The 16,895-nt window shown below is 40.2% G+C and overlaps 1 protein-coding gene across 1 annotated transcript; it reads right to left on the bottom strand.

Annotated features, from left to right (window-relative positions):
• Positions 1-11,559: 11,559 nt before the first annotated feature.
• On the bottom strand, positions 11,560-14,293 carry LOC309796250 (melanoma antigen preferentially expressed in tumors-like; the record flags this gene model as incomplete). Its single annotated transcript, XM_082609294.1, has 3 exons — positions 11,560-12,112; positions 12,947-13,549; positions 14,004-14,293. The coding sequence occupies 3 exons, from the start codon at positions 14,291-14,293 to the stop codon at positions 11,560-11,562; spliced, it is 1,446 nt and encodes a 481-aa protein (XP_082465420.1).
• Positions 14,294-16,895: the final 2,602 nt, after the last annotated feature.

The following is a 16,895-nucleotide window of genomic DNA, read 5'->3' as shown; positions in this document are numbered from 1 at the left end:
AGCCAAAAAGGAAAGGAAAACAATATTGTCTAGTCTTTGCAGATTGGCTTCTGATCTGGGACACTCCACCAATGCTTAGCCAGGCTGCCTCCAACTCTGACTTAGCCTTCACCTCCAGCTTTTGAGGAGCCCAAAGGTCAGCCACATGTGCAAGCTTGGCTTCCTGTCAGACCTTTGCTGAGCCTGTGTCCTACCCTGTACATATGCATTGCACTCTGGAATCTCTGCTATGCCCTTCAAAACTCTTATTCCCCCAAGAACTTTCCTCATCACCCTCACCTGATTGCCTTATCTTCTTTCCCTTACCCCAGGCAGCTATGGGTACGATACGTTTTTAGATGTTTTTGAGAGACACAACCGAGAAAGTCACTCCATGCCTGGGAGGGGCTGTGGGAAACAAAACTCATCCTCTGTGCCATACCCTCAGGTGTCCTCCATAGAGGTCAGAGGGCACAATCACAGTTTTGGGGGAGAACAAGATCCATATTATGACCCCTGGGACCAGCAAGAAGCACCATGAATGTGGCTGCCAGTCTCATGGGAGAAGCAAGAGGGAAGAGATACGGGAACATATGTATATGTATAACTGATTCACTTTGTTATAAAGCAGAAACTAACACACCATTGTAAAGCAAGCAATTATCCTCCATTAAAGATACTAAAAAAAAAGGAAACAGATTGGGTTTAAGTGGTAGGTTGCAAAATGCAAGACAGAATATTCCTGACAACACATGATACAATGTGAAAAAAAAAAACCTCGGTATAAAACTGTATATTATAGTATGGTTCCTCAGAAGAAGATATTAATGAATGATTATGTTTTTTTGTTGTTGTTTTTTTGCGGTACGTGAGCCTTTCACTGTTTTGGCCTCTCCCGTTGTGGAGCACAGGCTCCAGACGCGCAGGCTCAGTGTCCATGGCTCACGGGCCCAGCCGATCCGCAGCATGTGGGATCTTCCCGGACTGGGACACGAACCCGTGTCCCCTGCATCAGCAGGCGGAATCTCAATCACTGCGCCACCAGGGAAGCCCTATTTCTTTATGTGTAATATTTAACATTAAGAAGTCAAGGCCAAGGAACGCGTGAGAGTGTCAACTATGTTTATAAATGTGTGATTGGAATGCACAATAGTTATTCGTTCAGATCTATGCTTTGCTTGAATAAAAGGATGTTTGTGTCTGGGTCAGCATCTTCCCAGGTGCTTAGGGTGAAGCACTAACCTGTTGGCTCCCTATGCAGCATAACAAGGACAATTTATAATTGATAAGCAGATATGAGTATCTCCTCGCTGATTAACAAGCTGCAACACTTTACATGACTCACCCAACATTTCCTGATCCACAGTTCCTTACATGTAAAAATCAGGGGTTAGGGTTAACCACCAGCTTAATCAATATATAGAACACATACCACTCTCCCTAAAGGTTCCCAGTTAATCTCCTCTTCTTCCTCTGGCCCCATGCAAACTTTGATCTGCTTTCCATTTCCATATATTAGCTTTTCCTGCTCTAGAATTTTGTATAAATAGAATCACACATCCTGTACTCCTTTGTGTCTGGCTTCTTTAACTTAGCATAATTATATTTTTTTCTTGAGATCCACCCGTATTCCTGCCTTTTTATTGCTGGGTAATATACCATTGTATTGATTTGTTTACCTTTCATGTTGTTTTAATGAAGTTTCAGGAGGAAGTGAAAGTCCACCCTTGTGTTCAATCAGCCATCTTCCTGGTCAGTGTTCTCTTCTTATACAATGGATATAATTTCAACCTTTACCACTCTTTTATCTCTCTAGGGAAATACTCTCTTTAGGTCTTTTCCAGGCTTTTCTCTTTTTCCTTTTCCCTAAGTGCCAATCACTCCACGTGTTGTGTTTGCTCTGTCCCTTCCACGCTTACCCTGGGTTGTGACCGTCTCCTGAAGAGAAGACTTCACTGTCGAGTCAGCCCTGGGCTCCTGGATGCTTGGCTTTAACCCATACCTGGCTCTGGGCTCATCAGTGGTTTAGCCTTCTTCCCTGACCCTACCACTGGTGGCCCCTGCCTTACCACTGTGTTTTCCCATTCCCTTCCTCACTCCCTCGCTCCTTCCCTTCTTTCTTTCCTTCCTTGAAGGAGAGCATTTTCCATTTATTACATGGGAATTCTTATTTCATACTTTCAAACACTGTTATGTATTTATTATGAATGGAATATTCTATGTATTCATTATTGGAATATTATTATTTCAAAAGCACAATTATAAGATTTTTAAACTAAATATTGTAAAATACTTGCACTCTCATCATTTAAATTGTTCAGGCAGTTCTCAACCTTGTTTACACACTAGAGTCACTTGGGAAGATTGAAAAAATCACTAGCGCCAGCCTACACCCACAACAATTAAAACAGACTTGGGGGCAGACCCAAGCAATCACATTTTTAAAACTCTTCATGTGGTTGCAGTGTGCAACCAAGGTTGAAAACCACTATGTTAAAAGGCATCAGCTTTGGGGTTATGCTTGGCAGAAGACCTTAGGAATGCCTGCCACCTCACTTTGCTGACTTTCCACTCAGTGCTCTTTTTGGGGACCTAGTGATTCCATTAGCTTACAGTGGGGATTGGGAAACTATGGCCCACGAGCCTGTTTCTGTATGATCTGCAAGCTAAGAATGTTTTACATATTCGAATGGTTAAAAAAATCCAAAGAAGAATCATATTTCCTGGCATGTGAAAATTACTTGAAATTCACATGTCCCTGTCCGTATATAAAGTTTTACTGGAAGAGATACATGCTGTGTCAGTGGCAGCTTTTGCTCTACAATGCAGATCTGAATAGCACCATCGGAAACTGCAAGGCCTGCAAAGCCTCATATATTTGTCATCTGGCCCTTCCAGGAAAAGTTTTTTGAGCTCTGGCTTAGAGCAATTGTCCTTAAAGCAAATGCACAGTAAGAGCGGTAAATGGCTGACGGTCCCTTTGGCTAAGCCTGGGAAGAAGATTTACTGCAGTAACTTGCGACTTCACTGTAGGGTCCTTCCTCAGTAGTCCACTCATTCATCGTATTCTGGGTCAAGTGTGGGAATTGAGTAAGGGACTACCATTTGCCATCATGATAGCTCAAGTCACCAGATCTAGCGCTTGATTTATTAATTTTAATATTCTTATATTTTATTATAAATAAATATTTATATTTTATTTATTTTTACACTGATCAAATGCAACTTTGGAATATGTTCAGATATTTCAAGATCCAAGGGATCTGTTGATCAATTAGCCACCTTCAAAGATTGCTGTAGGTCAAACCAATGTGACTACCCTTCCAGCCTTGCTGCTTATTAAGGTAAACAGCACTCACCTTGAGGCAGGAGGTTAAGTGCTCCTACTGGGCCTGCAACTCCACGACCACAACATCCCCACTGAAATGAGGGGATCTCCCATCTCCTCTGTGGCCTACACAAGTCAGCCACTTCAGAACACTTCGAAGATGAAGATGCCCTCCTCACTAACATGTTTCTCTGTGCTGTGGGGAAGGGAGCCTCCTCTGAGTCCCTAACAACATCTGTTTGAACCACGGACACATTGACTTCAAAGGCATTTCATTCAAGTGACCACAGGCGACAACTCCTGCAACTGTTTCACCATTGTGTGCCATGGGACACCAATATTTCATCCTCTAATGTCAGTTGGATCCTTACTGTCTTCAGATGCACCTAAGCCAAATAACTTTTCTCAGATTCCCACTTCCTCCAGGGCTCTTGGCTTGAACCAATTTTGGTGTCAAGGACTCTATCAATCAAAGTTCCCACTTGCCTATGCCAGCTATTCATTCTAATAGGTATTTCATAAAAATAAGATATTGTTAATAAAATATATTACATAGATGACAAAAACTCTGTGAGGGCCAGAAAAGCCGGCTTGAATGCTATGCAGCCAGGGGAAGTCCACTCACGCTTTGGGATTGCTATAGCTGAAACACCATTGCTGCCTGTGTGTTATCTGACATGTATGCATTCCAGGCACTCTGCTGTGACTGCTCCATAAGAACCAGAGACCCCTCCCATCATACACAGCTAACCAAGTCACTGAGCCTTACGTGGCTCCCATGTCATTCATTTACACCTTCAATTCTCAGGATGGTACATATGCTTGATACAACCGAGATCCCATTTAAAACCGAGCTGTAAGGGGTTCCACTTAATGTGTACACACACACACACACACACACACACACACACAGACACTGGTTTCATGTCTTTAGCTTTTTGTTCACTAAAGAACAGGAAAGCATATGAGTGTTCAGGTATGTCTGAAGAGTTGCCAATGGAATCCGATTCATAGTTGGTTTTATAGAACGTTATAATTTTTGCTTTTGTAAATGGTATATTCAGAATGAAAATGGTACTTTGTACTTGTCACAATTATTTTGTGTATATTTGTCTTATCCTCAACAAACTTATTAATCTCTATCATTAATCTTAATTTCCTTAGCCTCTCTTGAATTTACATGAAGGTAACTATGTTTTCTTGACAGCTTTATTTTCCCTTGTACACATTTATTAATTCACATGTGTATAGATGCATATATACATTCTGGCTCACTGTAGTGCCTAGGAAATGTAGTGTGATGCTAAAACAAAATGGTCATGTAAGTCATCTTTGTCTGTCTTCTGATTTTAAAGGGAATGCTTCCAACGTTTCGCTGTTAAGTATGATGTTTGATGCAGTTTATTCTTTTTTTTAATATTTGTTGTCAGTCTAAAGAAACACCTTTCAATTTATGAATTGCTGAGAATTCCTGTTATTGTCAGTTTTACTGCTGATTAGTTGTTTCAATTTTTGTAGGCCTTTGTTTACTGAATATTTTGTGATAATCCTCCTTTCCTCCTTCCTTTATTTCACTATTGGGCTAAATTAACTTCACAGATCTAATGTTGAACCAGCGTGGCATGCTTGGGGTTAAACACGACTTTGTCATACTGTGTTTCCTGTCTTAGCCATGGCAGGATTTAACTTGCTATTAATTTATGTATACTTTTTGCATTTGTGTAACTATCTGAGATTGGCTAATAATTTTGCCTTCTCGTGTATACTTTGTCAAGAATACTTTTAATAACATTAAGATTTTCTGTTTCTTTAGCATGGAAGATCCTGTGTTTCTCTGGGATTTATCTGTTTTCTCTAAATTTTAAATTTATCAGCATATCTTTTCCATAACACTTGCATCTTTTGAATCTTTGCTGAAACTGAAAGTGTGACAGCTTTTCTCATTTCAGAGTGGCTTCTCCGTGCCTTATCTCTAATTTTCTTGACCCTTGTTGCCAGATGTGTCCTTATTTTCTTATCTCTCTAAAGTGCTTGCAGCTAGCATTTTGTTGTTGTTGTTGAACTCTGTCATATCTCCTATCAGTTCCGTTAATTTCTGTTCTTATTTTTATTATTTTTCCTTGACAAGAGTGGAAAGACATGAGATTAATTTTTATAAAGTAAATGATCCATGAACAGGCTTTTCATCTAACTCCAGGTTTTATTTTCTAATTTTTATGTTTGAATATAATGAACACTCATATATCCAATCCATTCATCTGTTTGGAGGAGCCCCAAAGCTTTGCAATGCTGCCACTGCCACGACGTCTATTCAGTTCCACTCTTGGCACATCAGATGATTAAGGAAGAGGGAACTGGAGCACTGAAGTAATAGGATCTCTACTATAAGTACAGCTGACCCTGGAACAACAGGGTTTGAACTGCGTGGGTCTGCTTATATGTGCATTTTTTTCAACAAATGTATAAAAAATACACATGTAGAACATCGTGTACAAGACAGGTATTGAAGTGGATAGCCTATCCTTACACAGTCATAAGGTGAGTGATATTTAATAAAAAATTAATGACGTGTTTGTTTTCTTACTCTTTTACAACTTTGCTTTCAAAGAATTACATACCCGTTCAGTACGTCTCTCTGTCTCTCTGTCTCTCTCTGTCTCTGTCTCTCTCATAAATGGAGAAACTACGCATCAGCCTATCATCACCACAGGTATGTGCTTTTTTTAGTATAACAATGTTTCCATGCTGTATTATGAATATGACTGTGATACTGTATGCCATAAAAGTTTTATAATGATTCATTCATTAGCGTATGGCCTAGGCTACCATGAAGCAACGGTATCCATCACCTAGACAACCATAAAGCAATCATATTGCTGCTTCTTCGTTATCAATGCACTAATCCCTATACCTCTAAAAAATATGAATTTTTTTTCACACTATCTTTCTACTTTTGGTGTCTAGCATTAGTAGTACATATAACATGTACCATGTTTTGTATCATATGAGACAGTATTGATGTTGCTACTGACGGACAGACGATTCATTTTGTAAGCAGATGATGCAAACTTTCGGTATCAATAAATACAGTACAGTACTGTAAATGTACTTTCTCTTCCTTATGATTTTCTTTATAACATTTTCTTTCCTCTGGCTTACTTTGTTGCAAGATACACTATATAACACATATAACACACAAAATATGTGTTAATCCACTGTTTATGTTATCAGGAAGGCTTCCAGTCAAGAGTAGGCTATTAGTAGTTACGTTTTGGGGGGACTCAAAAGTTATCTGCAGAGTTTTGACTGTGCAGGGGGTCGGCATCCCCAACCCCCGCATTGTTCAGGGGTCAAGAATATATATGTATTTCATTTAAGAGAATAGCATACAATATAGAAAAGAGTATGTAAACAACCTCGACTTTGAAAACATACCTGTCTGGATTCAAATCCTGCTCTGTCCCTTACTGCCCATGTGACTTTACACAAGTACTCAATCTCTCTGCATTTCAGTTGCATCATGCAGCAGTCAGTGGTCCTGTTTGCCAAGTGTTTCCACTTCTCCCCTGTTCCAGGCCCCTGGCAGAACTGCACTTCTTGCTTTATCCCCTTTGTTTGGGCGGGGCCATAAATGTGACTAGTTCTGGCTAATGGGTTTGAGTGATATGTGAAATAATTCTGGGCCACAACATATGGTTGTTGGTGTGAGACCTCCCTCCAGGCCCAGGGCCCTCTTTCCCTCGGGCACTGCGATCAACAACTTTCTACATTGTGGCTGCTCTGTCGGGTTCAGTCTCCACATCATTCCAGTAAGAAGAGATCAGATCTCTGACATCCACCATCCTGTGATAGACGTGCACCTGCCATGGACATGTAGTGGGAGTGAGGAATAAGCCAGTGAGATTTGGAGATTGTCTATGACCACAGCATAGCTCAGCCTCTCCTGACTCACGTATCTCATCTGCCAACTGAAATAACACCCTCTCAGGATTTTTCTGAGGTTGAAATGACTTAACTTACATGACGAGGTTATCACAGTGCTTGACACATTATAGGGACTCAAAACATGGCAGCTTTAATTATTACATAATAATAAAATTGTTTTGGAAAAGTGTGGGATATTTGTATAAAATGAGAGGTATGGTGTCTGCTCATCCTGACAGGTAAGTTGTACTTTGCTTTCCAGAGGGGGCACTATATTTGTTGCTATAGATAAGACTGCTTAATGATTTGCACTTATGCACTTCTCTTTGCCACCATGCTATCACACATATGTTTAGAAATTGATGTTACCTTTTAAGACTAAAAAGTGAATAGATTTAAGCAGGAGAGAGTCTGGCTGATGTGATAAGATAAAATGCATTTCAGACCAATAAGTAATTTCTTAAAGAGAAGAAGAAGAGATTATAATAATTATAAACATATATTCTCTTGCTCTTAGAAAGCAAAGGCACAAGGTTTTAAAGTGGTAGGAGACAGTGTGGACAGATCTTCACAGAATATTTTCTGGAACACTCATTCTTAAGATGCTCTGTGGAAAAATGTTTTGATATTGAGTTCTATGAGCTGTTTATATATTTTGCATATTAACCCCTTGTCGGTCACATCATTTGCAAATATTTTATCCCAATCCTTATTTTTTATTTTCATTTTTGTTGATGGTTTTCTTTCCTGTGCAAAAGCTTTTAAGTTTAATTAGGTCTCGTTTAGATTATTTTTGTTTTTATTCCTTTTGCCTTAGGAGATTTATCCAAAGGAATATTGGTATGATTTTTGTCAAAGAGTGTTCTGCTTATGTTCTCTTCTAGTAGTTTTATGTTTTGACGTCTTGCATTTAGGTCTTTAAACCATTTTATTTTTGTATATGTTGTGAGGGAATGTTCTAACCTTTGTTTACATGTAGATGACCAGTTTTCCCAACACCAGTGATTGAAGAAACTGCCTTTTCTCCATTGTATATTCTTGCGTCCTTTTCTGTAGATGAATTTACCATACGTGCATCGGTTTATTTCTGGACTGTCTATTCTACTCTGTTGATCAATGTGTCTGTTTTTGTACCAGGCCCACGCTGTTTTTTTTTTGGGGGGGGTTGTTTCTTTTTTTGTGGTACATGGGCCTCTCAGTGTTGTGACCTCTCCCGTTGCAGAGCACAGGCTCCTGATGTGCAGGCTCAGTGTCCATGGCTCATGGGCCCAGCCGCTCCGCGGCATGTGGGATCTTCCCGGACCGGGGCACGAACCCGTGTCCCCTGCATCAGCAGGTGGAATCTCAACCACTGCACCACCAGGGTAGTCCAAGGCCCATGATGTTTTGAATAGCTTTGTTGCATAGTCCAAAGTCTGGGAGGGTTATATCTCCAGCTTTATTCCTTTTTCTTCTCAAGATTGCTTGGGCAATTTGGGGTCTTTTGTGGTTCCATACGAATTTTTGGATTCTTGGTTCTAGTTCTGTGAAAAATTTAATGTGTATATGATAGGGATTGCATTATATCTGTAGATTACTTTGGAAAGTATGAACACTTTAACAATATTAATTCTTCCAATCCAACTGCATGGGATATCTTTCCATTTCTTTGTTCATCTTCAGATTCCTGTATCACTGTATCATAGTTTTCATATAGGGCTTTCACCTCCCTGGTTAGGTTTACTTCTAGATGTTTTATTCTTTTCATTGTGATTTTAAACAGAGTTTAAAGAAAAACTCTCTTTTGTGATATTTCATTATTAGTGTATAGAAATGCAACAGATTTCTGTATGTTAAACTTGGATCCTGAATGTTTGCTGAATTCATTCATTACTTCTAATAGTTTTGGGTTGGAGGCTTAGAACTTTCTATACAAAGCATGTCATCTGCAAAGAGTAACGGTTTTACCTTTTCCCTTCCAGTGTGGGTATCTTTTATTTCTTCTTTCGTCTGACTGCTGTCGTTAGGACTTCCAATACTATGGTAAATATAAGTGGTGACAGTGGGCATCCTTGCCTTCTTCCTGAATGTAGTGGAAAGTCTTTCAGCTTTTCGCCATTCACTATGATGTTGGCTGTGGGTTTGTCGTAAATGCCCTTATCATGTTGCATCATGTTCCCTCTATACACACTTTGTTCAGAGTTGTTGTCATGAATGGATGTTCAATTGTGTCAAAAGCTTTTCCAGCGTCTATTGAGATAATCATGTGATTTTTATCTTTCATTTTGTTGATGTGGTGTCTCACACTGATTGATTTGCAAATGTTGAATCATCCTTGTGACCCTGGAATAAATCCTACGTGATTTATGGTGTAGGGTCCTTCTGATGAATTGTTGGATTTGTTTTGCTAATATTTTGTCCAGGACCTCTTCATTTGTATTCATCAAAGATATTGCCCTCTCATTTCCCTTTTCTGTAGTGTCTTTGTCTGGCTTTGGTGTCAGGGTATTGGTGGCCTTGTTGCATTCTTATTTTATGATGTCTTTGAAATGCCATGTGTTATCATTTCAACAAAGCAACAACCTATACAATTTATTTAACGTTTGTCTTTCTAAGTCAGAAATGCAGTAGCAAAATGGAGGTAAGAACAAGTTATTCACTATTTTTATTAATTATTAAGTTTTACATTACTTTCTCTTTTTGAAATGCAGTTTATCACTTCAACATGTAAGCAACAAGAAAAAATAATTGTAAAAAAGTTTTTACTGAATCTTTAAAATGTGTGTGTTATCATTTCAACAAGGAAACAATGTAACCATCATTCATTACTTTTACATTCTTCTTTCTTACTAAGTCTTTAAACTGCAATCTGTCTTGATTTCAACAAGGAAAATGCAATCTATTTTCATTTCAACCAGGAAACACAATACAAAAAATACTAATTATTTTTCCATTGGTTTCTGTTATCAGATCATTGACATTTTCTATGTTACCATTTCAACATATAAACAATAGGAACAACCTATTAACTTTATTTTCTCTCAATTAGTCTTTGGAATGCAATGTTTTATCACATTGACATGTAAACATATAAACAGGTAATTATTATAACATTTTTCTTACTAAGTCTTTGAAATAAAATGCTATCATTTTAACACGTAAGGATATAAAGAATTTATTTACATTCTTTTACCTTTACTGTCTTTGATATGCAGTATGTTATCATTTCAACATGTAAACAATACATGTAAATTAGCAATTAGTTATTCTACATCCTTAGTTTCTTGCTAACTCTTGGATACACAGTGTGCATTCAACACCTAGGGTACATCACATATGAGAGTAGACGAATTTCTAGAATTCAGAAGCCACATATGGTTAGTGTGCACCATACTGAGCAGTGCAACTCTAGTGGAAGAGCACAGGGAGCAAACACATATGCAACAATGTGTACCATGAAGGAAATACACATGGTACCTTAAGAAAAAGCAGCAGAAGAATGAATCTACTTAAATGGGGAAGTAAGAGAAAACCTATCAGAGGAGGTAACATTTAAGCCATGACCTGAGGCCTGAGCAGCTATCCAACAGGGTAAAAAGGCCAATATCATTTGAGCAGACTATGTAAGGGTAAAAAGTGAAAAAAATACTGTGTTGTGAGGGAATAAATAATTTCCCAAGTCCTCTAAGAAAGACTAGAGAAACTGATAAATCGTAGGAATGTCTACACTCTGAGTGAGATCAGGGACTTTATCTTTCTTAGCACCTGGAAAAGTACCTAAATCATAACAGATACTTGGTGAATGTGTGTGGAATAAGGAATAACTGAGCCAGGGATCTGAGACCTGGGAAATCAGGCAGCAGTATGATGATGAGGATACCAAGTAGGTAGTGGGCATAGTTTGTTTGTTTCCTTTGTTGCATATGGTTTCTCATAAGACACCTGAGGTAATCAGAAACACAAGAAGTTTGCAGGTCCCTAGAGGGTTAAATTAATCAACAACTACCACCTCTAGGAAGAGTTTCAATTGATCTGACTTGCGTCAAGTGCCCATAAATGGATAAGTGAACCAATCAGTGTGGATAAGGAAATGATGTACCATGACTGGGTCAGCTTATGTCACATACCCAACACTGTGGTTAGTAACCAGAAGATGTAGAGGGCAGTCAAGAGACCCAGCGGACCTTTCAAATTCCTCTATTTCCTTTTTAAAGTTCCTCTTTTATAGAGATCAGGTTACCTATCCAGTGTTCCGAACCCCAGTTTCATAGAATAGTAGAACTTTACATATGTGTCTCTACAAACTTGGGTTTCAGGCAAAAAAAAAAAAAAAAAAAAAGTGAACGCTTTCATGGCCACACATCAGTGTTGAAACTCCTCCTTGTACTGTGGAAATCACAAGTGACCCATTTCATGTCGTCCCGCTGTGCCCTGTGCAGCATCGCCTCCAACTGAGCCTGAACTTCAGCAAGTTTCTGTCGGTCCAAACTGTCATGAAAATTCCCTTCCTCGTAGCAATGGAGAGGGACAGGATAAATCACATACTTCAGCTTCATCAAGGATGTCAAGTGCTGCAGAAGGCTCTTGAGCACAAGCATCGTAATGGGATTGAAGGCAAAGCTAAGGAAATTGAGGTGGGTACAGTGGCTCAGGGCTGGGAGGACGGCAGAAAGAGTAGAATCAGTTATCATACAATTGTCTATCTCCAGATGTTGCAAGGTGCTTGAGACCTTCTCCAACAGAGTCTGGAGGGGCTCATAAACTTCGGAGAAGAAATGGTTGTTACTGAGACTCAATACCCTTAGGTGGGTGGCCTGAGAGCTCTCGGACAGGACAGTGACATCTCTGTTAGAAAGGCTACAGTAAGGTAGATACAGTGTATCCAACTGACGTGGCACAACTCTATAGAGAGAAAAACATAAGGTTATTTCAGAAGAATGAGGGCAATGAGCCCCAAATTATAGGTACCTAAGGCTCTAGAATAAAGTACTGTGTTCACGGTTTGCAACAGGTGGTTAACATTGTGGACTTTGGGATCAGGCTTTATACATTTGTGACCCTGAGAAAGTTACTTTACAACTCTGAGGTACAGGGATTTAATCTTGAAAACGTGCACAGTAGTAATTATTATAAAGAACTGCGGGAAAGATTAAGTGAAGAAATTGCATGCACTTAGTATATACGACATAATCAGTGTTGCATCTGATTCACTTATTTGGCGAGGATGGGTCTGGGAAAGCAGCCAACTGAGGGTTTCCTTAGACTAGTTCCCAGATGACAAGCTCTCCATTCAGGGTCTAAGGCTTGGGGGAAATACAGGAGCAAAATTATCTGGCAGTGTTAACTATTGGGGCCCATCCATGGGCATGTGCATTAGTCCTATAGCTTAATGTTTCTCCATCTGAATGCCTCCTCTTCCGCTCTAGAGAGCTGTAAAGTCCAATAGGAGAAGGACTGAGTCTTTTTCACCAATACATTTACAGACTTCTTTTAGGGTCTGCCCACGGCCACTGAATGAATGAATGAATGTATGAGCACAGCTTCCTTTTCTAACCTCATCTGCTGCTCACCGTAAGGTACCCCTCTCTCCCCCGGCTAGATTCAAAATCCCAGCAGTGCCTATGCTGAGGCAAAAAGAGAAATGGGTTACAAGGAGCTTAGGAAGATCCAAGCATGGTCTCTTCTGTCTTAACAATGAGGTGTTCGGGGAACCCAGGTTCCTACCCACCCCCTCACCTGAGCAGTTTGTACAGCTGATTTGTGAGGCAGAAGAAAGATAAGCTGAGCTCCTGGAGATTGTCCAGCCGCCCAAGGCAGAGGAGAAAAGATCTGAAGTTCCTTCTCTCAAAATATTTAAAGGGCATGTTGTACAGAGTAAGGCTGTAAAGGTGGATCACCCGAGCCAAAAGGGTGACGACTTCACTCAGATTAGCCTGATCCATTTCCAGGTGATCAATGCAACCCAGATCCACAAACTGCAGGATATTTCTGTGGCCAGACATTCTATCGATTTGCAAATTTCTGCAGCAGACGTGCAAGGACCCAAAGTTCTGCTGAATTTTACTACAAAGGAAAGAGAGGAATTGCTCTGTTCTCAAGGTACTGTTGAGGGAAATATCCACTAGTAATTCCATGGGTTCCTGAGCTGACTGAGTCTCAGACCCGGAATTACCAATCCCGAGGCACATGACACTATGCTGAGCTTCTTCTATCTTAAGGATAGAGTGCTGAGAGTAAAGGCATGACTTAAAACAGAAAGGGAATGCGGTCCCAATCTCAGAGCATATTGTCTTACAGTCCGGGTCATGCCTTAAATCTAGGATCCTCAGTCTGGGCCCCCTGGAAGGAAAGGAAGAGACAGAACACATGAGAGATAGCTGATTTTAATATAACCCAGCAAGATCAATGATGAGAAGCAGGGACAGTGCACTTTAACCCTGGTTTTCACTTCATTGCCATTCACCAAGAAGTTCTTTCCACACAAATGCAGCGTCTTTCATCCTTTCCCCACCCCCTCCTTCACCTCCAGGCTTTCCCTGTCTCAATGCCCATATTCCACTTGTGTGTAATCACACTCAAATCCATTCATAGTATCCTCAAGCACCTCTATTCTATAATCAACACTATAAAGCAATAGAGTCCCGAAGGTGACCCCAAGTGCTGACCGACAGCTCTGCAAAGACTGCAGTGTTCACCATTGTCTACTGTTGGGAGATGGTTAGGTATTCCCTTGCCCCAGGCTACAGCATACCCTCCTGCTGACTCCTTGTGTCTCTACTACTCATAGTCTTACCAAGAGGAAGAGTTCTTGGCAGGGAGCATCTGCAGACCATCAATCATGGCTTCCAAGATGTCATGGTATGACTCCCTTGTGTTCAATGACCCAATATGGAGACAGCGAAAAGGCCAAACCCTCACCATTGCCTTTAGTATCGTCTTATGCCCACCCAAGAAGGCAGCCTTGAACAATGGAACAAAGAGGTCTCTTGGGATTTCGTCCAGGGCATGGATAGCTGCAGGCTCATTATTCAGCAGACTCTTTGCAGCAAGCTCAAGGAGGGTGACTGTGGTCTTTTGGTCCATCTTCAAAAACCTGCTTCAGAGTGGAGAATATTGAGAAATCCTGAGAAGATATCTATAGTCACTTGTTTGCTTCCAGGGTTAGCTATGGACAAAATACTTATTGAATAAGTATGTGGTGAATCATAGGGCCAATTCAAGTGACCTCTACTATAGGAATAGAATGAAAATGGACTTGTGTGTATATTTAATTATATATGTGTACAAACACGTGCACGCGCGCGCGCACACACACACACACACACACACACTTACATGAGATAAAAATGCCATTAGAAATCAGAGGTAAGTTAGCAGAAGACAATGCTGACTACCAAGCTGAGTTCCTGAAATTATTTCCTCCTGAGGAGCTTCAAGATGGCAGAAGAGTACGGCGTGGAGATCACCTTCCCGCCCACAAATACATCAGAAATATATCTACATGTGGAACTCCTACAGAACACCTACGGAATGCTGGCAGAAATCCTCAGACCTCCCAAAAGGCAAGAAACTCCCCACGGACCTGGGTAGGGTAAAAAAAAAAAAGGAAGAACAAAGACAACAGAATAGGGATGGAATCTGCATCAGTGGGAGGGAGCTGTGGAGGAGGAAATGTTTCCACACACTAGGAAGCCCCTTCGTGAGAGGAGACTGCTGGTGGCGAGGGTGAGAGCTTCGGAGCCACGGAGGAGAGCACAGCAACCGGGGTGCAGAGGGCAAAGCGAAGAGATTCCCGCACAGGGGATCGGTGCCGACCACCACTCACCAGTCCGAGAGGCTTCTCTGCTCACCCGCCAGGGCGGGTGGTGGCTGGTAGCTGAGGCTTGGGCTTCGGAGGTCAGATCCCAGGGAGAGGACTGGGGGTGGCTGCATGAACACAGCCTGAAGGGGGATACTGCACCACGGCTAGCTGAGAGGGACTCCAGTAAAAAGTCTGGAGCTGCCAAAGAGACAAGAGACTTTTTCTTGCCTCTTTGTTTCCTGGTGTGCCAGGAGAAGGGATTAAGAGCTCTGCTTAAGGGAGCTCCAGAGGAGGATGCGAGGAAATAGTTAATCAAGTCCAGGAAGCACAGAGAGTCCCATACAGGATAAATCCAAGGAGAAACACGCAAAGACACATATTAATCAAACTATCAAAGTTTAAACACAAAGAACAAATATTAAAAGCAGCAAGGGAAAAACGACACGGAACACATCAGGGAATCCCCATAAGATAAACAGATGACCTTCCAGCAGAAACTCTGCAAGCCAGAAGGGAGTGGCAGGACATATTTAAAGTGATGAAAGAGAAAAACCTACAACCAAGATTACTCTAACCAACAAGGATCTCATTCAGATTTGAAGGAGAAATTAAAAGTTTTACAGACAAGCAAAAGCTAAGAGAATTCAGCACCACCAAACCGTCTTTACAACAAATGCTAAGGGAACTTCTCTAGGTAAGACACACAAGAGAAGTAAAAGACCTACAATAATAAAAACCAAAACATTTAACAAAATGGTAACAGGAACATACATATCGATAATTACCTTAAATGTAAATGGATTAAATGCTCCAACCAAAAGACATAGTTTGGATGAATGGATGCAAAAGGAAGACCCATATATATGCTGTCTACAAGAGACCCACTTCAGACCTAGAGACACATACAGACTGAAAGTGAGGGGATGGAAAAAGATATTCCATGCAAATGCAAACCAAAAGAAAGCTGGAGGAGCAATTCTCATATCAGACAAAATAGACTTTAAAACAAAGACTATTACAAGAGACAAAGAAGGACACTACATAATGATCAAGGGATCAATCCAAGAAGAAGATATAACAATTCTAAATATTTACACACCCAACATAGGAACACCTAACTACATAAGGCAAATACTAACAGCCATAAAAGGGGAAATCAACAGTAACACAATCATAGTAGCAGACATTAACACCCCACTTTCACCAATGGACAGATCATCCAAAATGAAAATAAATAAGGAAACACAAGCTTTAAACAAGATGGACTTAACTGATATTTATAGGACATCCCATCCAAAAACAACAGAATACACATTCTTCTCAAGTGCTCATGGAACATTCTCCAGGACAGATCATATCTTGGGTCACAAATGAAGCCCTGGTAAATTGAAGAAATTTAAAATCATACAAGTATCTTTTCTGAACACAATGCTATGAGACTAGATATCAATTACAGAAAAAAATCTGGAAGAAATACAAACACATGGAGGCTAAACAATACACTACTAAATAACCAAGAGATCACTGAAGAAATCAAAGAGGAAGTCAAAAAATAGCTACAAACAAATGACAATGAAAACATGAAGACCCAAACCTATGGGATGCAGCATAAGCAGTTCTAGGAGGGAAGCTTATAGCAATACAATCCTACCTCAAGAAACAAGAAACATCTCAAATAAACAGCCTAACCTTACACATAAAGCAATTAGAGAAAGAAAAAAAAAAACCCACACTTAGCAGAAGGAAAGAAATCATAAAGATCTGATCAAAAATAAATGAAAAAGAAATGCAGGAAACGATAGCAAAGATCAATAAAACTAAAAGCTGGTTTTTGAGAAGATAAACAAAATTAATAAAACTTTAGCCAGACTCATCACGAAAAAA

The sequence above is a fragment of the Mesoplodon mirus genome, assembly GCF_964341445.2.
Source record: "Mesoplodon mirus genome assembly, chromosome: X".
NCBI classification, from domain to species: Eukaryota; Metazoa; Chordata; class Mammalia; order Artiodactyla; family Ziphiidae; genus Mesoplodon; species Mesoplodon mirus.
This window is presented reverse-complemented; position numbering and strand designations above follow the sequence as displayed.